The sequence below is a fragment of the Helicoverpa armigera genome, chromosome 6 (genome assembly GCF_030705265.1).
Source record: "Helicoverpa armigera isolate CAAS_96S chromosome 6, ASM3070526v1, whole genome shotgun sequence".
NCBI classification, from domain to species: domain Eukaryota; kingdom Metazoa; phylum Arthropoda; class Insecta; order Lepidoptera; family Noctuidae; genus Helicoverpa; species Helicoverpa armigera.
The window spans coordinates 2,650,907-2,677,161 of record NC_087125.1 but is presented as its reverse complement, the minus strand read 5'-3'; the positions used below and the strand labels follow the sequence as shown (position 1 = coordinate 2,677,161).

General features: G+C 39.8%; 1 protein-coding gene across 18 annotated transcripts in view; it reads left to right on the top strand.

Moving 5' to 3' along the window:
* Window positions 1–26,255, top strand: part of Patronin (patronin) — a 52,237-nt gene that overhangs the window by 18,397 nt on the left and 7,585 nt on the right. For 7 of the 18 annotated variants that reach the window (XM_064035270.1, XM_064035281.1, XM_064035277.1 and 4 more), the window contains exons 3-20: window positions 10,057–10,272; window positions 12,237–12,428; window positions 12,786–13,030; window positions 13,162–13,253; window positions 13,785–13,904; window positions 15,844–16,008; window positions 16,340–16,564; window positions 16,867–17,217; window positions 17,577–17,678; window positions 17,963–18,153; window positions 20,032–20,091; window positions 21,002–21,081; window positions 21,367–21,634; window positions 22,273–22,593; window positions 22,872–23,798; window positions 23,972–24,208; window positions 24,620–24,830; window positions 26,031–26,105. In XM_064035270.1, coding sequence (XP_063891340.1) covers window positions 10,057–10,272; window positions 12,237–12,428; window positions 12,786–13,030; window positions 13,162–13,253; window positions 13,785–13,904; window positions 15,844–16,008; window positions 16,340–16,564; window positions 16,867–17,217; window positions 17,577–17,678; window positions 17,963–18,153; window positions 20,032–20,091; window positions 21,002–21,081; window positions 21,367–21,634; window positions 22,273–22,593; window positions 22,872–23,798; window positions 23,972–24,208; window positions 24,620–24,830; window positions 26,031–26,105 — 4,078 coding nt within the window. The remainder of the gene's footprint in view (window positions 1–10,056; window positions 10,273–12,236; window positions 12,429–12,785; window positions 13,031–13,161; window positions 13,254–13,784; window positions 13,905–15,843; window positions 16,009–16,339; window positions 16,565–16,866; window positions 17,218–17,576; window positions 17,679–17,962; window positions 18,154–20,031; window positions 20,092–21,001; window positions 21,082–21,366; window positions 21,635–22,272; window positions 22,594–22,871; window positions 23,799–23,971; window positions 24,209–24,619; window positions 24,831–26,030; window positions 26,106–26,255) is intronic. The other 11 variants (XM_064035283.1, XM_064035279.1, XM_064035274.1 and 8 more) reach the window with 8 other exon arrangements.

Sequence of the window (26,255 nt, the reverse complement as noted above, 5' to 3'; positions counted from 1 at the left end):
GTAAAAAATGTTCCATTTACATTCAGCGACCAATGGTGGCCTGAATTTGGCAGTAATCATAGTTGGGTCAACAATTTACGATAGCGAAGCGTGTAGCAATGTAGCCATAAACTAACTTCTAACTTTACGTAACTACGAGTTACAAATGCATACATTAGGGTTATACCTACGACACCCCAAAAAGGAAATGTGAAAGGAGTCCATCGTTTCCAATCGTCCATCACTATTCGGTTGGTAGATGTCACATAGGGTAATCAAGTTCTATTATGATTTGCAAAATGAAAGCATAAAAAAGTCCAAATATAACTTTTTGTATGACAGATTTTTTATGGCTTTCACTGATACAACTCGTTATTTGCATTTGCAATTTTCAAATTTGCGAATCTTCCTCGTCTGCGTTTTAGAAGCTTTAACACTATTTCAACTTATAGGTACTTCCAAACTAATAAACTGTCAGTCACCGTTCTACACCATTAAATATTTGCTGAAATGCGGAACCTAGTTTTGGGTCAGCTATACGCTGGTTAGTTACTGCTCGTTTCCTTGACGTTATAGTTAAAACAGAGCGTCGCCCTCTTACCCCCCAATGTTTTGTTTCGCGTAACCAGGCCATATTAACGTAGAGAATATTGCTATCAGAACCATAATTGCTGGTTTGTTTATGGGTTCCAATCAATGAACGCTATGAATGTAAGAGCCCCCGCAGACCACAGACTTTTTATCGGCCGATAGTTTGGTCGGGCTCTTAATCAGTACGCAGATGTTAGCAAGTGCGCACACTATGACGATTTGGTATCGGCCGATAAACAAGTTTGATGGGCTTCCCGATTCCATTCAAACTAAACTATCGGCAAACTATCGGCCGACCGTATAATCAGTATTGGCTCCCTACCACACGCGCACACATGACGATTTTTTAGTCGGCCGACTAAGCCGATAGTTCAGTTCGCTCCGAGCTTTGACAGGAATGGTCGGTCGCGCGTGTTTTGTAAAATGGCGTCGCCCAATTCTCAGTCACTTATTTCGGAATCTTCGACCGTAACTTTGATCGAGGAAGTCGAAAAACGCCCTGCACTTTATAAGAAAAACATAAAAGAGTACTCTGACGTAAATGTGAAGAAAAAACTGTGGGAGGAAGTTTGTGAAGCTGTTGTTCCTGATTGGAATAAGCTTTTTAATTTTCCTTCTCCGGTGTATGAGAGCAATAATAACATTTCTATGCAATGTTTTATTAATTTTCATTGTGCGGTGCGACCACTCTTTTTACCAGTTAGTTAGAAACTAGCAAATAGTCGGCAGACTGTTGGATAGTTTGCGCACTCATCACCGACTAAACTGTTTAGTTGGCTCGGTGTGCGCACTAGCAGGCCAACCCGACTAAACTATCGGCCGATAAAAAGTCTGTGGTCTGCGGGGGCTCTAACAGGCATTAAAAAGCCAGTCCGTTTTACGTAAACGTGAAACGTTATCTTGAAATATATTTACTTCAACCACAACATTAGATTCTTTGATGCAGATAAAAGAACGTTACCCCTAAACACGGTCAATGTTCAGACGTTTCTCAAGTTGAATTTCCACTGCATTTGTACTGGTATCCGTTTGTATGTACCACTATAGACCGTTTTAATAGATGCTTCCACTGTTGTAAACAGTTAATATTCCTTTTGCTTATACCTCGCCTCATCATTGACTAAAGATAATAAACACATACGAAGTCTGTATGTTTATACAATTTTATGGTTGGAATTATTTATACTGGTACCTACTAACGCCTTGTATTCGATTATATCACGGATATTGTCCCAAATGGGAGTCGGGTTCATATTTCAAAACTTTTATTGCTAATGCAGTGTCACATTACATAATAACTGCCACTGTAACGTCACAAAGTGTGTTTTAGAATATTCCGTTACGAGTTAACATCGAATTGCTTTTAATAAAAGTGCATTCTCGTTCGCACAGCAAATAGAAACTGTTACATAAAAGAGATTAGTTTCCCTGGTCAGACTGCTCTATCTGCTAATATAAAAGAAATTGCTTACAGAGCTGCGGTGGGTTTCCACAGACCGACTGTAGGATTGACCTTTTCATGTCGGTCTCTGCCTTTTTTCATTCTGGGTCTACATGATTACATTCTTTTTTATTTACAAATTCATGTCTTGTTATTTATTCCTTCTTAGTGTTTTTTTTTAACTTTAAATACCAAACCAAAGTGAACAGAACTGCTTTCTGCTATTTATGACCTAAAAGCAGAACTAAAGGTTGGATTTCCATTTATAGATTAAGATAAGTTGTGCAAATTGAAGTTTTTAACTTTGGTCAAGACATGACCGGTTTTATCAATTGAGTGCACTATAGAGGTAGTTTTGTAATTTCGTTATTTCTACATCCGAACCACTGTTGATATTTTATTGTGGTAATTAAAATATATCATTCTACGATTAAGTTTCATTTCGGAATGGTGACAAGTAAAGAAAGTAATTCCCTTACAAAATGACTTCTATTTTAAGCTATGGCTAATCGATCGAGAAATTCGATTTAACCTTTCATACGTAATCAATTTTATCAGCTGCTAGCTTTTGCCCTTGAAATAAAAGTTCAGCATGAAACATGGTATACTATTGATCGCAACCATCCCGCCACAGTTGCTTTGGCTTGGTAACCAGTGTCACGCGAGCTTTCAACAGTGAACAAAATGTGCTTATAGGAGTGTTCCTAGTAATTGCGTCCTTATGAGTCTATTTGACCCTGCGTGGATTGTGTCACACTATGGCCGTCACTAGAAACAAGCGCAACAACAATAAACATGTAAGACTCTTCCTCATCATGCTTTAGGAAACCTGAAACTTCCAAACGATATTGTGAATTTTCAGTCTGTTACCTAACCTTTCTTCAAATCATGTTAACGATACTTTTCTAGTTTTCCGTAACCTTCGAAGTATTAAGGCCGTCTGAGCCCGACCGTAAATTAAGATGATATTATCTAGGATTAAACGTCTTCATAGCTATCATGGTTGCGTTATCTCTTTCAAATTTAATTTACTACAGCTGTATTACCAACTCGGTGACTTGTATCATCTTTTTTTGCAAGAACGTTTATTGAAGATACAAGCAATTAGTTTAGCTGTCCACGTGTTCTAAAACAAGAGAATCGTATAGCCGTCGAGATCATGATTTGTTTTGTTAGCCTTTCTCCGATGATTTCTAAGAAGCCTGTTCATTTATCATTGGTGGCACAGCGGATGTCCATTAACGATTGTTATTGCAAACCAGTCCAACGAGCATTATGTTTGGGCCAGATATATTTGTACTTAGGGCAGGAATACTGCAACGCAAAGTTTTGCACCTATTTTTAGAAATGAGATTCATTTCAAGAAAAATCACGAGTATTTATAAGTTTTAAAGTTATAAAAGCTGTGTTCCGGTTCTAAGTAATTCAGTGCCTTTGAAAAGTTTGTAGAATACAATCTGCACAGGACAGGAATAATAAATTCTGATGAACGTTTGATGTCAATAAAGTCATGCTTCGTTGGAGTAATGTGTAATAGCAATAATTTAATTCTATCGTCCGAATTAACTATTGTTTGCTAATATCTATGTTAGATAACTGTTCATTGAATGCGTGGGTGAATCGGCGATTGATGCGTATTGTTACTTTGTCGGATGCTCCTTTTCAATTTTCGTAGACATTGTGGAGTTGGATGAACCCCAAACAAAGGTTACTCGGTTGATATTGCTTTGTTTTAGAGGTCGACAACCAGACATCGGCAAAAAGTGGTGACCAATTAATTCCTGGGGCCTGCGTTTAGTATCGGCTATCGAACAATAAAGATGACTATAACAATAAAATCTATTTCCTAAAGACATAAAACGGCCAGTGCAATAAAATCACTATCTAGTTTTACATGGTTTGAACAACCACAGGGTTTATTTCCTTGTTTTGTACTCCAACAAACGGATTTGATTCCATAAAAATAAACGTAATGTCCCTTTGAAATGCTATAAGTCGCGGTGTTCTGGCTCATCTAAATTGTCTCAAACCGATTTCCACGTCGAAAATATTCTCTAATGAACGCACATTCGTCCCGACAGTACCAACATATTTTTACTTTTTTGGGAGTGATCTTCAGGCGAGGAAAATTTCCGATAGTCAAGGACATAAAGTCGAAAATGGAATGTGCATCTGTTCCAAAAGAGGCAAAAGGTAATATTGTCGCGTCGCTTTAAAAATAGTCTACGTCGTTTCCGCCTTCGGGAAACTAGTGATCTTTTGTTCTTTTCGCCGGTGACTAGTGACTCAGCTGGCTTTATTACACATGGCTGATGTTTTCCGGATTTATTTTAACATTTAATAAAATTATTTTTATTCTTTAATATCTACGTTCCTAATATACGCACCAATGTTTGTGAATGCAAAATTTTGTTTCAATAGTTATTGTTTTCGTGTCGACGACCTCATTGTTAGTGTGTGTTTGTTAAACGGTAGAGGTTTCGACTTCCAGGTTGCGAACTTGCCACGCTTCAGTGTTTCCATAGAGGTTTACTAAGTAGAACGGATAGGTTTTGTGTGGAAGCCTTATTATAAATAACCTAGTTCGAAAGAAACTTTCAATATATGTATGCTCTCAATAGTTTATGTAACCTCAATAACGAAGTTATTAGTGATCTCCATAAATGTAGTTAATGTACTAAACCTATTCCGAAGACGTTGAATAGATTCTAGGTCGGAGGATTACGAAAAGACTCACGAGAAACGTTTCGGATTATTTATTACATGTTATCTATGAACATTCATCTCCATCTTGGTTTGGTGTCAAAATACCTACGACAAAAATAAATATTATGCAATCATAAGATAACTCATACTGTGCCAGTTGACCAATATGTCCTTATAAAATTCGCACGTTTTTATTGTAAAGCTGGTATGTTAGCTTTCGGTGAATGAATGAGTCAACGACATTACAGAGTTGAATCAGTTTGATTCAACGTCACAAGTACCGAGCCCCAGGCTTATGGCAGCATGCTCAAAGTTTATGATTCATTCTCAGGTATAAATGTAATGATACCATTAAGCCGATGGCCAATACAATACCAAAATAAGACGTTCAGATAATTTAAGCTTGTAAAGCTGAGGGATTAAATTAAATAATGACCAGTGCCATACTTGGCTTCTTTTATAGCCCTATTTTGAACTGTAACAACATTTAATCGTGGTCTGCGGGAAGTCATGTTGTAACTGACAGTAAAATAAGTTCAAATATCTTAACGTGAATAGCTAGGAAAGTTATTGGCTGGTACTAGTTATCACCACTAAAGGCTGCCACTAAAGGCTATTCAGACTCCGCCTACACAACACAGTCGTATATAGGAGTACATTGAAGAAAATGTGTGAATTACAGAATAAATAGTGGTATTTTGTCGCCGGCATCGCCTTTCTCCTTGACCCGCCTGCAGCCAGACGCTGCCGACTAGTCGCCGTCTCGATGCGTCTTTTTGTCGTGCCGTTCGTGTCGCTTAATTATGTGCACGTCAAGAATCTCATCAGAATTGTTAATAAGGGTTTCATGAGCACATGTTTCGTGCTAATTGAGATGCTGTGAATGGTGCTAGCTACTGCTAATCTACGAAAGTGAGCGCTAATAGCTGCCTATACTAGGCATTTTGCCTCCAGCTCTCATACGAGTAGGGCTTGTGAACGAGCCATAATTGCTTTTCTCTTCGTTTTATAAGTTTCTTTTCTATCTTACCTGTCATCAAGTTATATGGCATGCGTATATCGCAAATATATTTTGCCTGTGAAAGGCAAAACCATGATAAGTGTCCGAGAGAGAGATTCAATTCCAATAAGGCCTACTCGAATGCTCGACGACGCTAAAATCGTGAGATCGTACCTCAACCTTTGGACTGTGTCTCGCGAATTGATTGTACTGCCTGATAAACCATCCCTGGAAATGAATTATAGTCTACATTATGCTTGACGCTGTTTTTACGCAATTTTCTGCGAAAAAATCTACGTATACTTTAACGAAACAATTTGATGTCAGAGTAATATATCTTATGCTGTCTTACAGTTCAATAAGAGTTCTCTTTTACTATTCGTTCGAAACTACAGCGCGACATCTAACAAAGGCAAAAAGTCGGTGAAGTTTCTTTTGGTCGATGGCACGTTGCCCGGCGTTGTTCTCACGAGCGTGTGAATGATCCGATCCGAAGATAAGTTAATTAGTTAGTTAGTTGAGAGCACTTGATTCAAATAGCCTAGTGTAACCGATATACTGCAGTTCTACGAATTCAAGCATCTAAGACGTAGATGAACCGAAACCTACCAGGTGTGAATTGACGGTAGATTGCTTTGGTGGAAAGTTTGATTACTGGTATTGATTTCTTACGCCCCATTACGAAGGTTACAGCTTTTCATAAGGTCAATTTAGAAATAAGTTGCGTCATCAGCGTGTTTACTTTTCTGAAAAACTAAGCTGATTGATGTCTTAAGTTTTGTTTACTATATTTCTTCAATAAAGCTATTTTAAGTAATAAATCTCTTATGTAATAAATCAGTTAACTCGCCTTACTAAATGTTGTTTCTTCGGAGAACGTCGCCCACACAGGCCTTTAATAAATCTATTTCAATTTATTATTACGTAATAGCTATTCGACATAAATCGATACATGTAATGTACTCGATGTTTTCAGGGTTCTTTGTATCGAGTAATATTCTTGAGGGTATGAAACGATCTGAGCCAAAAAGATATCGAATATTCATTGAAAGTTTGGTGCTAAGCTATGAGTCACGGCTTAGAAATTATCGTTGTGATATTGGTTCAGATTTGAATGTTTCTACTGAAGATTTTAACTCTAACAACAAACTTCTCAAATTCTTGTCCAAATGTGTGAACATTGTCGCCGTCTGGCAGCTGTCGGCTTCACTTTACGTCTCCGAGCGCAGCTATTAGTGTAATGCATTTACAATAACGAGCCACGACTTGTCAATAACATGAACTACATCCTTTGTCAAAAATATTGTAAAAAGTTCGTATATCTGTCTGAATACATTGGCGAAAGTAATATCATTTAGCATTCGTTGTGTAGAATTGCTTTCTTCCAACGTGGCGATACGTGCAAAGGGTGAACGGACCTTGTAATGGAATTTTGTTGTCCGAATACTATTCTATATTTGTGAAATAGCTTTGAGTGACGCAAAGGGATTGTTAAGAAACTGTATTAGATAGTCCTTATGTGGAACTTTCCTTGTTAGTCAAGTTACAAAGCCTCCGTAACTTGGGTATAGTTTCATGTCAGGACGACTCAACTGAGCCACATAGTTATTTTGGAACATCAGGTCCTGTTGCACCATAAATTCTAAATCCCATTGTGTAGATAAATCGCTTTTGAATTAAGGTGCGGTATTTACATTCCTGAATTCGTAAATTCTAGCCGTTGGGTCAAGGATCTATTCTTATCTGAATTATTTATGGACTCCGAATTAGGTGGCAGGCGCGACTTTATTCTGCCGTAACAGTCTAGTACAATATTTATTTCAAGTATATTTATTTCAAATGTCTGGAGTTCATTCTGCGTTGTATCATTATTCTTACTCGAATAATATTGCTATGTACCACCTGCTGCCGTTTGAATAGTAATTGCCCATTTAAGCAAGTTTACTCAATATTGGTAGCCAAACAATGCTGTCAAATATGTATCATAAAATCCAAGACCGTGGTGGTCATTAAGAAACCATTTACTGCATGAAATTGTATCGAATGCGTGTGAATCGATACGAGATTATCGAGAATCGAGATTAAAAGTGAGAGCTATCGAGGCCAGAGTGGGCCGACCATATTTCACACGTTTCGTTTGTCCGAGCTCCATGGTCAATGAGATGGTAATTTTATGTTGTAATATTTCGATTTTGCAATTAAACCGGTTTTTTTTTTACCGTTTGCCTAATCTGTTTGACTTAGTCGCGCTGTTGGATCTAGGATTGTTGACACTGTCGGAGCTTATTCTGTCCTGATGTAATTATCAGGTTTAGCAATCGATATTTAGATGATGAAAGTCACTGACCTGTGAAATTAATATTCTTGATATAAATGAGCAACACCATAACGGGATTTCTTATAAATAAAAGACGAGAAGTTATCTGCATTAGGCGAATCTCGAGATCCCAATAATTGAAGATGTGTTTTCAAAGCTAGCTGTTATTAGGCTCATCAAAAGGCCTATGTGCTAGGCGTTTTATTTACAAATGATGGCATAATGGCATCGTCTGTCTAGCCGCACCTGTCCTACCAAGGTTAATGTGTTCACCCCATTTTGTGACGTAGTTAACGCACCTTCAATTACGCACTAATTTGTTTCACACAGATTTTCGTAGCTGGTGATGAGATGTATTCAAGTAGGAATAGAAAATCATTTTAATTTTAATAGTTAAAAAAATAGATAGTTCTCTCTCTAACTGAGCTTTTTTTATCACTAGGCGCTGGGCAAAGGTTTACTATAAATTTTCTGCCTCATATTCACTGTCATACCCTCGTAAAATATTGAGTTTATATCCAGTTTGCAAGCATTATGAATCGTTTTGCGAGTCACAAAATTAATCAACACTCTAAAATTTATATTCCGTTTTACTTAAATTATAGAACTCTAAACAGTTTTAACACGTGCTGGGCCGGCTTTTTGTTTACGACTAAAGTAGCAACAAATCATCTTTATTAGATGTAATATTGTTCGTTGGCATTCTTCTTTTTATCTCACAAACAAAAACAACAATATTGGTTTGGATCTTGAAATAATATTTTTCTTACTTAACCATTTTTCTGAATCGATCCCCGTCATCTTCTAATAGTCTTAAAAACTCTATCACATTATCGGAAGCTTCTATCGCATCTAGAATATTCTTAAAAGCTTCTAAGTAGTTCGCTCCGAAAAGAAATAGGACGTGACCTAACATTGATCTAGATTCAGGGCTCATCAGCGCTCTCAACATTGTGTGGATTGCGAAGGTTTTAATTTGAATTCAACCTCTGTCATAAGCGAGACATTTGGAGGACCCTCCGACATTACTTGAATTCCTTGGCAGGCATAATGTCCCAAACCTAAATTGCTGGTTCGTTGGAAATAAGCTCCTTTTACATTTTGATTAATATTTGTAGTATGTACCAGCGAACATATGGAATTCTAAAGTCATCATTATCTTCGGATATTTTACTCTTTTCTAAAAATACTTTGCGAGAAGAATCTTGCAATTAGCGCATACTTCCAGAAGCATTTATCTTCAGCTGCAGTGAAAGTTAGTTTTAAAGTTACGGAGCTATCTCTGTGCCAAGCCCTAGTTCTCGCTTAGAACTGAACTTTAGAACGACAGTATTTCTAGACTTCCAACTTAGTTTAGACTGCCTATCGTGAAGTGGGTTTAATGCTCATCAAGTTGTGCTTCATATAACTTATCAATCATTCATTTTTTTAGCTGTTTGGATCAGAATTCTGAAGTAAAAATAGTTCGTGTCCAGTACCTGGACAAGTATACGTAGTAAACTTTTTATTATTGCAGCACTATATAAAAATATGAATAAAAGTTCGTGTGGAAACCAACATGACCCAAATTCCATGACGTGAGTGACGTCCACCAAACCGCATTGGGCTCGAGTGGTGGATTGCGTCCCACCCCCTCACTCCGGCTCTAATGAAGTTTATAAAACTAATTGTATTTATATTTCATCTTGATAAAGAAGTTCTTGCAGTATTTAAATTTTTTTCATAGCAATATTACGTCTAATGTTTCATGTTCTGCATCTTTATGGTCATAAATTGTATATGTAAGCGTCAGTTTTATCTTTAAATCTTCATCAAACTTTACTGTAAATCTCGGCGATTTGCGCAAGATACGTGCTAGCTTCACCGTTAAGCTTTTTTATCCTGCGCCTTCTGTCTAGCAATTCATCATGTTTACTACTTACTTCTTGTATTACGCCGGCAGCTGTCCATCGGTAGAACTCGCTATTTTCCTTACTTTTTTTGCTTTGAAGATATTTAACCAGTTGAATTTCTCAATTCCAGGACCAAGAACACCTAAAGCCGCCTATAGTGGGAGGTTTGGCAAACGCTGAGCTTTACTGCTTAGCGCTTGCCAACATGTACTCCGACCCCAACTACCACAGTCTGAACCACTGGAACATACTCCAGACCTTCGCGAGGAAGGGCGTGCACGTTCCCGACCCGCCTGACTGCGCGCTCACTGAAACAGTGCTCATACAAACCAATCCTCTCAAAATGGTAAGTGCTTTATTAACTGGAATATTCTTCAGGGAATAGAAACACATTTTAGGTGCACATGCTTCTTTGTAAGACTAGTAGTTAGAGTCCAAAAATGAGGTCGGGCGTTACGATGATTGGAATAGAACTCGACACTACAAGTTAATCCGAGTTAATCCATAAGGTAATTAAATGGATAACATTGGAAACAAAATGCTATTTGTTCTGCAGCATGTTATTCTACTTCATACTATAAGGGTTCTGCTGAATCTTATTACATCAAACTAACATTAGCGATCTCAGAATAAAGAATCCATTCTTCCGCTCGCAGCCGTCTTATAAATGCATCAGGCGCTCGCGAGTTAACCATAACGATCCCTCATAACCTCTCGAGTATAATTCCATAACAACTTCTTATTTCATACATACAGGATTATGATTTCATATACACCTACAGACTGTTATCCAAGATAACGTAAACAAGCTTAAAACGAAAGGAAAACAGAATATATCAGTTGTAATTGAAATTCCACTCACGTACTTGTAACAGTCTGGGCCAGTCCAGTCCAGTAAACAGATTACTAAGTGTTGTCTATAACGGACCGGCTACTTGGTACCTGGTACTTGTGTCATTACTTATGTATTATTGCGGACTTTGCATCGGCACAGTGCATAGCTGAGCTGTCTGCTCCGGGCATCGCCAATGAGCTCCCATTATTCCGCGTGCAAGAACGTAATGCCTGTCTTGTAAGCTGCATAGATTATTAAGTTGTTTTCATTGGTTAACACTTCTTTAGAAATGTGTAGAAACCTCTAACAATTTGTTGGGAATGCAAACAATTGCTGTTGTTGTTTAAAATATGTAATTCTTCAACTACTGAACAGAGTGCATTTGTGAATTTTCACTTTAGTGCACAGCTGAAAAGACGGACTATAAACTTCAACTTTAATCTTATCAATGCAAATAATACGGAAATATTTACAGATATCAAGCGCAATTTCTGGGCTATCACTGAAAAGTAGGTATGCAATGTTTATTTAGCTAACTTTGGAACTGATAATTCAGTTAAATCCAACATGATATGCTGAACAAATAGCAAAATATATTTTTTTTATTGTGTATAAAATATAATTTGGTTTTCTCGGTGTGAAGGAGACAACACCAAGCAATTGATGCTATCGGACCTTGTCACATGGTGTTTAATATGGATCACAAAAATAAACATTGTAGCTGAGAATGCTAATTCGACAGATATCGTCGAGAATGATAAACACTAGATATCTAGAATTAAACGCGTTACGTCATCGGTTGTCATACCATTTGTTCTGGGGACATTTTCTCGTATTTGTTCGAGTGGAGCGAAAACACAAATGACACAATAATCCATTATTTTCTAGTCCGTGAATACAGGTGGGAATGTTGGTCAAGCGATATAAACAAATGAAATGCAAACATTATGCAAAGACCATGAGGATGTCGTATTTATTGTATGAAGTAGCTCTGTTGTTATTAATATTATCCATTTATTGAAATTTTAATTAAATGTATGCTGCGTTTATGCTAATAAAGTGCACTGTCACAAGGCTGTGATTATGTCTCATGGTTGTTCATTATGTCATTGCAGTTCCTACTACTTGACTACCTGATTCATAGAGCTTGACATTGTTCTAAGCAAAATAAAGGCCTGCAATTGCATAAAAAATGTATATCCCCGTAAACATGGTCATTGTTATGAATAACTCGAATACTGTAATAGATACCGATAGGAATTTTTAATTGGCATTTATGCATCCACCACATTAACTATTCAACAAAATCGGATCCTCACTTAACCATCTTTCTCAAAAGTGAGGATCTTCTCATTTAAAAATAGTTCTTGCCAAACTTCCGAGCACAAACCTTTGAAAATCTAAAAATGGTATCAGTGTAGCTAGCTACATAAAGTTTGACACGCAACTTAACTTTTTTTTTATCACCTTTCCAGAGCGGTCACATGGCTGTGATAGAAGCACTGATGGTGCTATACGCGCGCGAGGTGGTGACGCCGGACCGGGTGGCGGCGGCGGCGCAGCGCTTCGGCGCGGCCGCTCCGCCCCTCGGCAACACGGGCACGACGCACGAGGACGGCCTGCTGTGCTGGATCAACGCCGCTTGCGCCGCGCTTAATAAGGCCGAGGTAGGACGAGTAAAGTAATTGTGTAACTAGCAAAAGTTAATATGAGTATGATGCCTTAATTGGCCAAAAACGGTGTGAATCAGATTTTGAGAAATGATAGATTGAGGAAAAAGAATAATAAAAAGACCTTTTCCATTGCTCCTTGGGGCCTTTTTCCATTGCTCCTCATTTTCTTATGCTTACAATTTAAGAGCTGATCACGAAATCCAGGTTAACTGTGAACGGTTTTTAAATATGTTATTGACATGAGTTCCCCACACCTGAACCTTAATAAAGTTGATCAAGTATCAGTTACAAATAAATAAAGATCAATATTTTCTTTCACCTTTAACTGACCAAAAACTTTCCACATGCCAGGAGGACACATCATCGCACGTACCGATGCTGAAGAGTCTCCAAGAAATCTGCGACGGCACTGCGCTCGCGGCGTTGATCTCATTCTACTGTCCCGACGCGCTGCCCCGCACCGCCGTGCGAGTGGGCCGCATGGCCTCCATACAAGACTGCCTGCACAACCTCATGCTGGTCCACGACTTCTGTCGGACGGCGCTGCCTCACAACGTCTTCCATATGATGCCTGAAGACGTCACTTATATGAGAGGGTATGTGTTGGCTTGTCTGTTTGCGCTTGGGAAGGCGTTCGGTCTTTAATGTGGGTCTTTTTGAGCTGGGGATGTGATTCGGACAGGGTTGATTTATGTACAGATTTTGATGAACTATGTTGTGTTTTCAGGTCAATGCGTCAAAATTTAGTAGCAATGCTCGCCGATCTCTTCAATATGCTAGAAGTTCATCCTGTTAAATCTGTTAAATACCCCGGAAGCGGTGAGTTACAAGAAATAATCCAACCCCGATAATCCAAATAATTCCCCCGTATTGCATGCTATATAGTAATGGGAGTATGTGGTCATAATATCAAAGATTCTTGCCTACTAATTTTAGAAATAAATAAAATAAATATTTATCCACGGAAATGGTTGAATAATGCTTTAATTTTATTTACTGGCAATACTAAATTTTAGGCACATTCGGGGTTATATTACAGTGACCAAATTACCAATACATTTATTTGACTTTTTATATTTATTACTATCTAAAATTGCGTGTAAAATACACTTTATTTATTAAACGTTGCAATGAGTGTGTGAGGTAAGTTTGAATTACAATACAATAAAACGAATGGAACGCTTCGCTGAATGAGATACAAGAAGTCCTAATGTTTGTCACCCTGTCTCGCTTTGCAACCTGTACGCTTGGAGCATTTGAGTCGTGTCGAGCGCACAGATGTACTCGGAGCGCGAAGTAGGGTCGGGTAGGGCGGCGCGGTGACGGCCGATGTGACGTGTGTGTCCGCAGCGGGCGGGGGCGGCAACGCGCACGGCGTGCGGCACCGGCGCTGCCTGCCGCCGCCCGCGCCCGCGCCCATCCCGCAGCTGCGCGCCGGACACGACGACGCCACGCTGCCGCCCTTCGCAGGTACCACCACACCGCTTCTTAGCCCAAGGGGAAGGCGGGAAACAAGCAGGATTCCTTTTTTGAATGTCACGAGCTCACACCACTTGTCTATTATAGAGAATTGTTCCTTGAACTTCTGAAGGTGCTGTGGGCTGTATTCTGTTCCATTTTTGAAATATAGATGTTTCTCTTCTAACTTTTGAATAAAGAGTTCGGACGTTTCGCCATTTTTTTCTTTTGAAGGATGGTTCTCAAAATGAAACGATTAAGTTTATCTACAGCTAACTTATGTTTATTTCACAAGTCAAGTCTTTAAACATGTTAGTGTATATTTATGTAAATACCTGCATTTGTTTCTATTAGTGAACTTAAACAATACTCTTCTCACTATTGTCTATCTAGATCTTAGTGTGCACTCGCCTTCCCCATGAAAAAAATAACATAGCGTCAAATGTGTTTCGTTTGTTTTTTTCTTTTGTTTGCGTGTGTGTGAGTGTCATACAAATGTCGTGATGTGAATATTACATTGGAATGTGTGTTTGTTATAGGGTGTACCTCTAAATGTAAGTTATATATATTTCACACGATTTTGAGCTTTATATTAACTGGAATATAACACTTTATGGTTTGGGCTTCGGATCTAGCGCTTTGCATGGGAATCTAATGCTTTCTGAGGCACTTTGGAGTCAATGACGTTATGTCCTCACGGCTCCCAGCTATGACGTAGTGATGCCAGCACTGTAGATTTAAGCTATCGAGTTTTACTGTACTTATCGATAATAGAATCCGACTTTACCTAACATTGGATAAGTAGTATTTGCACCTAGTGAGCACTTCATAGTCGATACAATTTTGTACTTTTTTCTAAATAGTACCCTATAATTATTTTGGTAAAACTTGATCAGTTTAATGCTGTCGACTGATTAACCTCGTAAACTGTGTTTGCAATGTCGTAGGTGAAATGATTTTCTTTTGCAAATTGAGTAAGTTGTTTTTTATGATTTCTAGTGCTGTGTTTCTTTCTAGAAGTGTTTTTCTTTTTTCGAATGCTGTACTTATGTGTTTTGTTTTTAACCAACTTTTTAAAAAGGGGCCTTTAAAAGGTACATTGATGCTATTTGAATGTTCCTTTCGTGTCGTTTTGTGACTACAAAAGAATTTGTTGATGTTGGTGGGATAAAAGTTCATGTTTCACACAGTGATGTGCAGATTGAAAATCGCATAGCAACTTTTATCGATAATATCATAAACAACAGCAGCGTCCATTTTATGTTTATTTCCGAATCAGTTTTATTTCAATAAAATTTTATCTACTCAATAGTTTTTGATATCATTGGCAATCATGTTCGCTATATTTTATCGATACAGTTTCTATATGAGTCGGACACTTATCTATGGTGCGCTGAAGTAGTTGCCCGCGCCTTAGGTGGCGACAGGGGTGAGGGAAGGGTTGACATCTGCTCGCAACGCACTTGAGATTAGACAGTGATGACCAATCTCGAGATATCGCGTTCATTAACAATTAAACTCTTGGAAGTTTTTAATAAACCAAAAACAAATAATTTCATACATTTAGTATGACATATTTTAATGACAAATGAATTTGTTTGTGTTCTAAATTCTAAAAGATTCGCATCGGCTTTCCGTTAAAAAAAAAAACGTATGCACTTTAAAAATTACTAACTTCGATTGTCTTTTTATCGGCGGACTCATCTCGCTATTGCAATCTTATGTGCGTTTTGTGTCAACTAGCCGGAACTATCAACGCGTGTTGCCGTCACGAAGTACGGCGCCTAACTAAGTAATTAGCAAGTGCCTTCGCCTCTCCGCCCCACCGCTCACATACCTAAGGCGCGGCCAACTAGTTCCGCGCGGGCTATAGACACAATTTCCCCCACCAGCATCAACAAATGACCCCTCAACCAAAGCACCAAGCTTACACAACATTTCACCCCCCTAGTACCGCGTTCCCCGTCGTCGCTGAGTGGGCGCGGGCGGGCGGTGCGGTCGGCCAGCTCCACGCCCGAGCGCCGCTCCGCCAGCCCCGCGCGGGACGACTTCGTGGTGCATCGACAGAAGCACGTCGCCACGCTCGCCGCCATGGTGCACAGGGATGAGGATAATGGTGAGTGTTATCAACATAGTGCCCCGTTTCCCGTCGTCGCTGAGTGTAGCTATGAAGGAGTTTTTGTGTTTGGAAATATTACGAGAAAAATTTTGGAGAACTAGGAGTAAAAGCCAGTCCAATGTCGAAAATATATTTTGTTAGAAAAGCTGCCAGATTAATAAATTGCTCCTGTAATCATACCTAGTGTCGCTCATTCCTGAAAGTATATTGGTGCTTTTAAAAAATAACTTTAACAAAATTGAAAAGTTGTGAAACATTACAGACAAAACCACCTTGTCAGCTATAACCATCATTTTCTCACAAAAAATAATAATTTAATCTCTTCCAGCGATAGAAATAAACATGACAGCGGCGGGTCGTCCGTCGAACTGGGCGGAGTCGCGCGACGCGTCGTTCGCGGGGCGTCGCTCGCGTCGCTCGTCCATCACGGACGACTCGCAGCTCACGGTGGAGAACTTCGGCGGCAGTCAGGACAGGCTGCACTTCGCTGGACGAAACCCTGAGAAGGAGTTGGCCACCGTCGCTAATGTTAGGAAGATTTCTGCGCCTAGTGGTAAGTTTTCGTGGCTCAGGAGTTTTCAACAGAAATTTAAATAAAGAACATTTTTATGGCAATCAATTTAATGTGAACACAAGAGTGAAAACCAACTAGTTTTTCGATGCGGTAATAGGTGATTTCAGACTTTCAAGCTTATCTTAACTATATATAGATTTTTCCTTTTTTTATTCAGTATAGTCCAAGATGAAATGAGTATTTACTTTTGTGAACATCGGTACAAGCTAGAATCGAATTTGGGCATCTTTTATATTATATCGGGTAGATGATTTAATATAATGTCGTCTTTAATTACACAGGTCCACTGGACTACAACCCGCCTCTTCGTTCCTCCCGCCAAGACATCCGAGGCTCAATACAGTTCTTCCACGGCGACTTCCAAAACGGCTCCCAAACGGAAGACCGACAAAAAGTCGAACGACAAAACTCACAGCCACAGAACACAGATAACGAACCTTATTTCCCAATTCGACGGCAGTTGAGCAGTGATACTATTACTTTAAGAGAAAGACAGGAGAGCTTCGGCTTTCAGTGCAAAGGGGGAGGAGACGGCGGGTTCTTCCTCAACGACCGAGACTCCACAGATGGTGACGCCACCAAAACTAGCTTCGCAGACCTCAACAAAATCAGGAGTAACGGTGACCAGACAGGTTTGTTGTTTGCGCCGCGCAAAACCTATGGGAGAACATTCTTGTTACTGCATTTTAGAAGCTTCGCGCCCGCGCATGCTAACAAGTCTGTTCTCCCATCTCAGCCTGACTTCGCTTCCGCGGCACTATCCAAACTTCGGCCATTTAACGCTTTGTATGTTCGCCTTTGATTGCGCTTGAGTTTAACGGCACACTGTATTCGGCATCTAACAATAAATTTGCACTTATTTAGTTTACAGTCTGTCGTTAAAGGACCACATATTCCCATATTCCAAATTCAAAATTTGTGTAGACTGTAGTAGAAATGGTACAGGCTGGTTAGAATATGAAGTACGTCACAGTTGTCGGTTGTTGCGCAGGTCAGTCGGAGCCGGAGCGGCGCAAGAGCACGTCGTTCGCGACGCCGCCCGCCAACACCACCACGTGGCAACAACAGTTCATGCAGCAAGAAAATCATCCCAGTTAGTAGCGCTCTTATACAAAACCGACGACCATATAGAAAACGACTAAACTATATCCAAATAATTTATTACGTTCCCGCACGGGGACTGATAAAATGAACCCGTTCTCTTTACGTATTTTTGATGTACCTATGTACAGAAGCAGTTCTTAGTATAGACGTCAAGAGTCAAATGATCATAATAACCATCCCAAAATCATCATAATCATCAGCCGAACAATGTGCCCAAGCGAAGTTTCCCCTCCAAATATTTCTGATTCCTCACCTTTTCTTTCCACATTTCAGACGGCGAGGATATAACCGACGAAACATCGACGCAAAGCGGGGGCCAAATGGCTGCTCAACTGAACAATATACGACTCAAGCTGGAAGAGAAGCGCCGACGCATAGAACAAGAGAAACGACGCATGGAAATGGCCGTTAATAGGCAGAGACAACAGTTAGGACAACAGGCCTTCTTACAGGCTGTTACTAGGGTGAGTAGGGGAGTGTTAAGTGGTGGGGGGTGTTGTCGAATTCTCAATAGTGGTGTACGGTGTCGATATTTGCGATGGATTAATATCGATATTGGTTTTGTCACAAAAAACTGATATGATCATTATTTTTGTCAAAATACAAAAATTGTGCTGCACAATTTTACAATGTTAAAATTTACAAGGTAGTTAAAGCTGTGAAAATATTATGTTGAGAATTCGATATTCGTGTGGTTGATATTGTTTGTCGCAAATGGGCGGAGTGACGTTATTTTTTGTCCTGTCTACGCCATTTGTAAGTCATTTGAGTTGAGAAGGGTTGTGAATGTGTGAGTAATTTGGTAGATAGAACTGAAATGGATATCTTGGTTATGGATAAGCATTTGATTCTGTCGATGTATCGATAAAAGAAAACAATATAACAGAATCAGAGTGCCCATTCAGTTTGACGTGAAAGTTATCTAGTAAATAAATTAAGTAGTTCGACATTTATTGTTCAATAATTTAGTTGATTAACTAAACAACATAACTAATAAAAGTAGTGAATAATATAGTTCGATAACTTCCAACTTTTGTTATTTAAATGTTTCTGTTTAACAGACTACACACACTTTATAAGAACACATTTTACAAAATGTATTTTTTTACAATATTTCTGTAAAATGCGTTCGGATACAGCACAATGTTGACTAACATTATGTTCCTCTCTCAATTTGTTTTCTAATATTTCCGACGGATATATAAATTATATTTTTCTTTCTATTTCATTAGGATACATTATTGCAATACCAGTTGGCCAACTTGGTGAGTGGCCGGTTCAATACTGAGCCCTTTCCATTTAGTTTAGACCTTTTTAATAAATACTTTTTTCGTTGATTTTATTATCACTTCGTTACCATATTACTTTGACGTTATTTTGTACAGATTTTAGTTCGGTACACGCTTACACGGCTTATTCGATACATAATATTCAACCATTTAAATTTTCAATTTATTAAAGTACTCTCGTGTATAAATTTAATTTTAATTCATTTAAAAATCGCATTATCAATTTGTAATTTTTATAATAAACGCTTTAAATACGGTAGCTTCCGCAAAGCCTAGAAACTTCTATGATAGAGGCAGCTTTTTTTAAGATCATTATTATATCGAGATCATGAATAGTTTGCTGCGCCATCACATTTCTCTAATAATATTTCGTACTACAGAAATTATTTGAAGGTAATATAAAGATTCCTATTCATCATGTCAGAAGTCCCAGTCCACTTCACGGTACATTTGACTCACGTTGTGTTAGCACATTAATTTGTAGGAGAAACCCATAATTTACACTTATTTGTAAGCATGTCTCCGTTGGTTGGTGTATATCCCTTTCCAAATCATTGGTGTATGTAACCAAATTCCATGATGTTTACCTAAAACTCTGCTTAATATTGGAATATTCAAACACCACTACAATATTCTTCAAAAAGTTCGTAAATACCTCTACAATACTCGTTGAAGCGCCGCTGGTTCCTTCTGCCCCTATTCCAATTAATTTCGGATCGTGCGCCTCAGCATGATGTCATCTTTTTCCATGCCCTTCTTATCTATCCCAACTTCTTTCACAGTGTAATGTCACACAGTATTCAAGAATAAATAATACAAAACGTACTTTCCATCAATTTCTGTTGAAAGTTTTTAAATAGCATAGGTACATACATTCTGAAATTGGGCGTGATCCTTCTTATGCGGTCCACTATTTCTCTTCTCGTTCTGTGTTCTCACAATATTTCCGACACCGCGTGGAGTTTGAATATTCCCCTACCTCCCGATATACCCCAACCACGCGCATGCGGCATGGGTGAGTATGACGGTGTGGGATGCACGCGCGTGTTGCAGGGCAAGGGCGCGCGGACGCCGCCGCACGACGCCGCCAAGCCCGACGTGCCCCAAACGCAGGTAAGGGAGATAGGCTGCTGCAACGATTAGTGGTTGTGTGTGTGTGTGTCTTGTGAGGTGGGTTGTCGATATGTAAATTAAGGGCAGATTAGAGTATACTCCTGTAAATTTTTATTACTATGTACTTACTTGATAAAATCAATATTACATATTGCCTAAGTTTAGCTGAAGTGTGCGCGAATGTTATCTGATAGAAGTGGCAGAAATCAGGCTAGTTAGCTTTGCTTTCTCTCCGAGAACGAGTATTTCTTTATTTGCCAAGAAAATAGTTAACCATCCATTCGCTAAACTCTAGCTTTTGTTTGTGTTGGAGTTGCTCATAAATAGCGTGTAATATAAGCCAAAAGAATACATTACGCAGCATATGAATATCTAATTGAATCTTGTTATTTATATATCGACAACATTATCTCGCAATACTCTCACAACACCTGTTGGTATACAATACACATGTAGCTTTTGTGTTTGTTAGTCTGGGTATGGTGGGGATATAGACTTATGTTCAGTAATGTTTGTTTGTGTGATTGTTATCTGCTTATAATGATTACACTAGGGGTATTTACTGTTTAGTAAATAAGATTATATACTCAGATAATATTATAAGAAGTTAAGGCAATATCAAAACTCGTTGCATCAGTCAGTATTGATTTAAGATTGCAATTTAACTGGTAAAGGGAAAGCAACAAAAATAATTCACAAATGAATAATATCAATTGGCATGAAGTTTGTGATTAAATTGCATGCAAATTCTTCGACAAAATATAAAAAAAATAAGTTTTACTTTGTCTATTCTCTGGAGAAGCTAAAGAAATGAAGATTAATTTTTTTCAAATATAATTAGCCGCTTAATTAATTAAATTCCATAGAGAATTATTCTTCCTGTATATTCATAAAAACTGATCGTGTATAGGAAATGGTGGTGGAGCCACCGAGTCAGCGGGATTCAGTGGACACAGCCGTCTTAGAACAGTACCAGCAATCTATTGCCAAGTAAGTACATAATAATAAACAAGAATCCACATTTTGCAACGTCCAGTCATTAAGACATTTAGTATGTAGATTGAAGGCATGTTTCAGCATGTTACATCACGCGTTTTAAGAATTCAACTGCCATTTAAAATGATCCGTAGGTATCGATTCAAAATTGAAAATCGATTTTCGAAGAGTAACATAGAAACATCTCATCATTATAATGCCATTTTGTTCACACCATCATTCATAATCAGCATATATTGGCTTAAAATCCAATACGATGTGACCGCACGTCACTTACAGAATGAACTCCAGCCTGCAGGACATACAGAGCGACATCGCGCGGCTCGCCAGCCAACAAACACAGCTGCAGCAACAACAACAACAGCAGCATCACCAACAACAACAACAGCAGCAGGCTAAACAACTGTTCCAACAACCCCAGCTTCAACAACAGTTGCAACAACAACTTCAACAGCTACAACAGCCGATGCAACAACAGATGCAGCCCCAACAACCGCAGTCGCCTTACCAACAACAACAACAGTATCAACCAAACATTCCACAATTGGTGAGTTGTTAGCACTAATGTTACGGTATTGCCTTTTGAGTGTGGTTTGTGTTTGAAATGGGAAGTTTGACTAATACCTGAGTTTCATATGTCATATCATCAATTTTATAGGTACATATTCTCATATCAAACTTCGATTTTCATTCACATAGCTTCGTGTGTACCCTTAAAGAGTTAATAATCTCAGCCAAATACATCATTGATAAATGTTTGAAACGTGTTTGAAATAATAAAACAATAAAATCAAGAACCAAAAGAACAGCACAGCTAACATGAATAACTGCGTGGAAATAAACTGAGTTTTAATTTGTAATTAATTGATAAAGTTTCAGCGCTTCTTTCCACTATATGTAATCACACACTCACAAAGCATTATACATACTATTGAGGTTACTTTTCACAATTCTCTACACCAAGAAAATAACAAAATTTTCAACAGAGACGTTTTGTCAAAATTATGATAGTCAAAAAATGCCTATTACAGACAAAAATAGCAAAACACAATAATATATTTTTATTTTTGACTTTTACTTTTTTGGATTCGCCTAAATCTACTTTTTTATAATAACGATATGTTAGTGAGAATTGTGAATGCTACCTCAATCCAACACATCGCTGACTCGCGCCTAACATTGCAGCACAGCCAATTCAGCTCACAGCACAATGTGTCCCGGCCCGGGCTCGCCAGCTTCGGCTCCACGCCGCACATTCCGCGCGAATTCCAACACCAACAACTGCAGCAGCAACAACAGCAACAGTTTTACAACTACGACCAACAACAACAACAGCAACAGCCGCAGTATCAATACAATCAGTATAGGGATATTGAGGAGTATGGCAGGCAACAGTTTTATCTCCACGATGCCGCGCCACCGCCGCGCCGCACGTGGGCGCAGCATGCGCAACAACAGCAGCAGCAGCATCAACAACAACACGACAATGAGTTGCGGGGGTGGCAGGTCGGTTGCACGTACATATCATGTAGATAGAGATAAACTAAACGTGATTGAAGATAAATGTCCTAAGATTTTAACAGCCCTTAATTATTTGGATACTAAACAGTTATTTTATAAAAAATCAAAGATTGTAGTTTTTGTGTAAATTATTGAATGATGAGAGTCAGGGTGCAAGCTTACAGCAAATCGTCACACTGCACCAAGGTGTGGGTTGCATACGAATAATAGCTCCAATTTATTTATTTTATTCGCCGTCTCACTATTCCCTTGTACAATTCCAGCTGCATCAACAACATCAACAAAATCACCAACAGCACCAACAGTTCGGTCCCTCAACGCCAGAGCCCGCGCAACGGACGTGGAAGTCCCCATCACCACAGCCGCCGCCCGAGCGGAACTGGCAACCTCAGGGCTTCGTACTACACGACCGGACCAACACACAACCGCAGCCCTTCCAGGTGCATTACAACAACGACCGGTACCAGAACGGTACCGAGAACATTCGAGAACCGCAAAACCATTTAAGCTACACTGTGATAAACTCCAACCAGTACGTGTCTCAGTCGCCGCCGCTGGCTGCCAGCCCGCAGCGCCGCGCTAAGACTCCGCAGAGGCAGGGCTCCTTACCCGAGGTGGCGCGGAGACCTGAACCTGTCAGCTTGCAGCAGCTGCAGGCACCTGCACATACGCCCTCACAAAACCAGCCACCAGACGACATGGAGCCTCAGAACATCTCATTCATCGGAAATGCTGAAGACGACGCTCTACGGCAAGGCATCAACAGACTGAACATTTCTTCAGGCACGCGGACCTACCGCATCCCCTCCCCCACTCGGCCCTCCCTCAGCAGGAACTCCTTCCAGCAGCTGGAGCAGGAGGAGGCGGAACACAACGAGAAAGGGTTCTACATTTCGTTCGATAACGACCAGCCGAAGCGGCCGAAGCCTCCTTTGCGGGCGAAACGGGGTTCGCCGAAGAAGGAGCGGTCGACTGAGATTAGTCCGGAACGATCTCCCGAGAACACGTGGAACGAGCGGCTCGGCCAGCCGCGGGAGGAGGAGTTCGTGGTGCACAGGAGCTCGGCGCTGGAGCAGGCCCGGGCTGGGGACGTTTCCGAGCGAAGAGAAACGCCGCCAAGAGACCGGCCGCAGCGCCCCAGCAACGCGGAACCCGCCGCCTTGCTTATCGGCGAGTTGAATCCTGACCCGGTGAGTACACTTTTTTATATCCTTAGACAACATGAGGAAGGTATTCATGGAACTCTTGGGGACCGTCTTTTAACAGAAAAAAACCTAGTGTAAAATGGTATTTTCATACTACAAGAACAACAACAACAACTACAACAAGAAAATATCTTAACAAGACCTCACTCTGTTTCCAGAACTCAGCCGAAGAAATGGAACGCAAAAAGGAGCGGATAATGCTCCTCTCCCTCCAGCGGCGGCAGCGGGCGGACGAGGCGCGGGCGCGGGCGGACGCCGCCGCAGCCGCGCGGAAGGCGCGGGAGGAGGCGGCGCAGGAGCTGAAGGCCGCGCGGAAGGAGGAGCAGGCGCGACGGAGAGAGATCATACTCCACCAGTATAAGCTTAAGAAGGCCATTGAGGAGGCTGAGAGGGAGGTACGTAGTAGGCTGTTTCATTGCAGGCTTATGTATGCATATACGGCGCGCATTGTTTCACGCGCTCCTCTGAGGCAGTCAGCAATCCCCAGCGGAGTCTACCAGGGTTAAAGCCTGCCTTGGCTGTGGGATTGTTAGAAAGAGTTGCCGCGGCCCTGGTACATGAAAGACTTAAGAAGAAACTAAAAGTCTGACACTCCTTCGTGCTGAACCCATAGAAGAAGGGGTCATTTGATGTTTTCCCACCAAAAAAAGGTTTCCTATATGGGGTTGGATGAAAGCGATTTATTCTATTGGACGAGTTCTGCAAACAGATGCTCGTTCTAAAAACAGATGCAGCATGATCATACTGGTATGAAAACAGATGCTCGTTTTTATAGCTTGCTTAAAAAATCAACCAAACCATTCCAGGGCAAACATCTAGACAAAACGGAGTTCCTGGAGAGCCTAAACCGCGGCGGCACCGTCACCCCCGCGCCCACCCCCACCGGCGCCGCCCGCCTGCGCAGCAAGCCCGCGCAGGCACGGGCAAGGCCTAAGACCATACACGTTGATAGTGGCGCGTTACATGCTGCTGAGGCCATGCTGCCGGCGAAACAGCCTTCTGTTACTAATCTTACAGGTATATGTGATACGTGTGAATAGGTGTTTTTTTTGTTGGTTAAATTCTGCCTCCTAAGCGTCGCCAGTGAGGTTTTTTAAGTGACGAACAAAATTGGAATTTATTAGTATGGTAATAAAATTGATTGTTGTACAAACATTGTAATTCGTACACTAGAATGTAGACTTTATTTATTTACATTCGTAGTTTTATTCGTCGCTTTAAAATGCCTTCAATGGGTGCCAGTGCCTCCAACAATCATCTTCCTACACAGGCCTGAATTTTACCTAGTTTGCTCTACTAAGCTGATTGGCGATATTGTTTTTTTTTATGATTCGACGAAGATAACGTTTTACAAAACTTTTTGAAACTAGATGTGGCCTTATTCGGCGCAAAATTGCACTGCTTTCACAATGCCTTGAACAAACACGCGATGCGTTTGATTTTTTTGTGTTACAAATTACACTATACATGAAAGAAAAGGCCTGAGCCTTATTGGTCTGGGTTCGATTCCCAGTTCATACAAAAATTACTTACCAATTTAAAAAATACTGAACTGAACACAAGTTTTTCCTTTTTGCCTAATTCCATAACGTTTTGAAGCCGCACTAAATGTCAGCTTTATACCTTTTTTCCCAATATTAATTTGCCAACCGGCATGCCGCCACTTTTTATGTTTACATACCAGATGTGTTATGCTGAATGTTTCCATTATATAAATTCTTTGGAAGTTGTATTTACTGCGAGCTCATGATTTTTTTTTTCAATATAGTAAATCAAACGTGTTAAACGTTTTGATATTTGCTTTATTATTTTAAAGAAGAGAAGAGATTTAAGAGCAATGACAGGTGACAAGGCTTTTTACTAACACTAATAAACCAGAAAATATCCAGAGGATAGCTTTAATGGGGCCAAAAGAGCCATAGGGTTGACTTAACTATAATACGTTGCCTTAGATATGTCCTTGTAACATTACATATACCAAAAAGGTTGTAAGCAATCATGAACCAAATGACAGTAGACAATATAAATTAAACAACATTAGTAGAATCTTATATCTTTTTATTCTTACTTTGCCATACCAGGCCTCCTACAAAAATTCTAAAGAAATAAGCAGTGCAGCATTATACTTCATTATTCAGTTTTTCTTTTTGTAAATAAATAATTAAAGTGCGAAACACTCAGCATGCTTGTGGTCGCTTGACGTTGTGTTGTGTGTAGCGGGCGGCACGATGCGACGTGACTACTACCGCGGCTCGCAGGACTCGCTCGCCGAACGCGCTGGCCTCTATCGAGGTGAGATCTATGTGATATGTAGACCTGTAGTAGGGACTTGCTGGGGTAACCGAATTTATTAAAAAATGGGCTTTACAGAAAACAAGAAAAAAAAAATGATACGATTAGTCACTGAGCTCGATTTTGCTAAAAACGACCAGAGTAAATTTG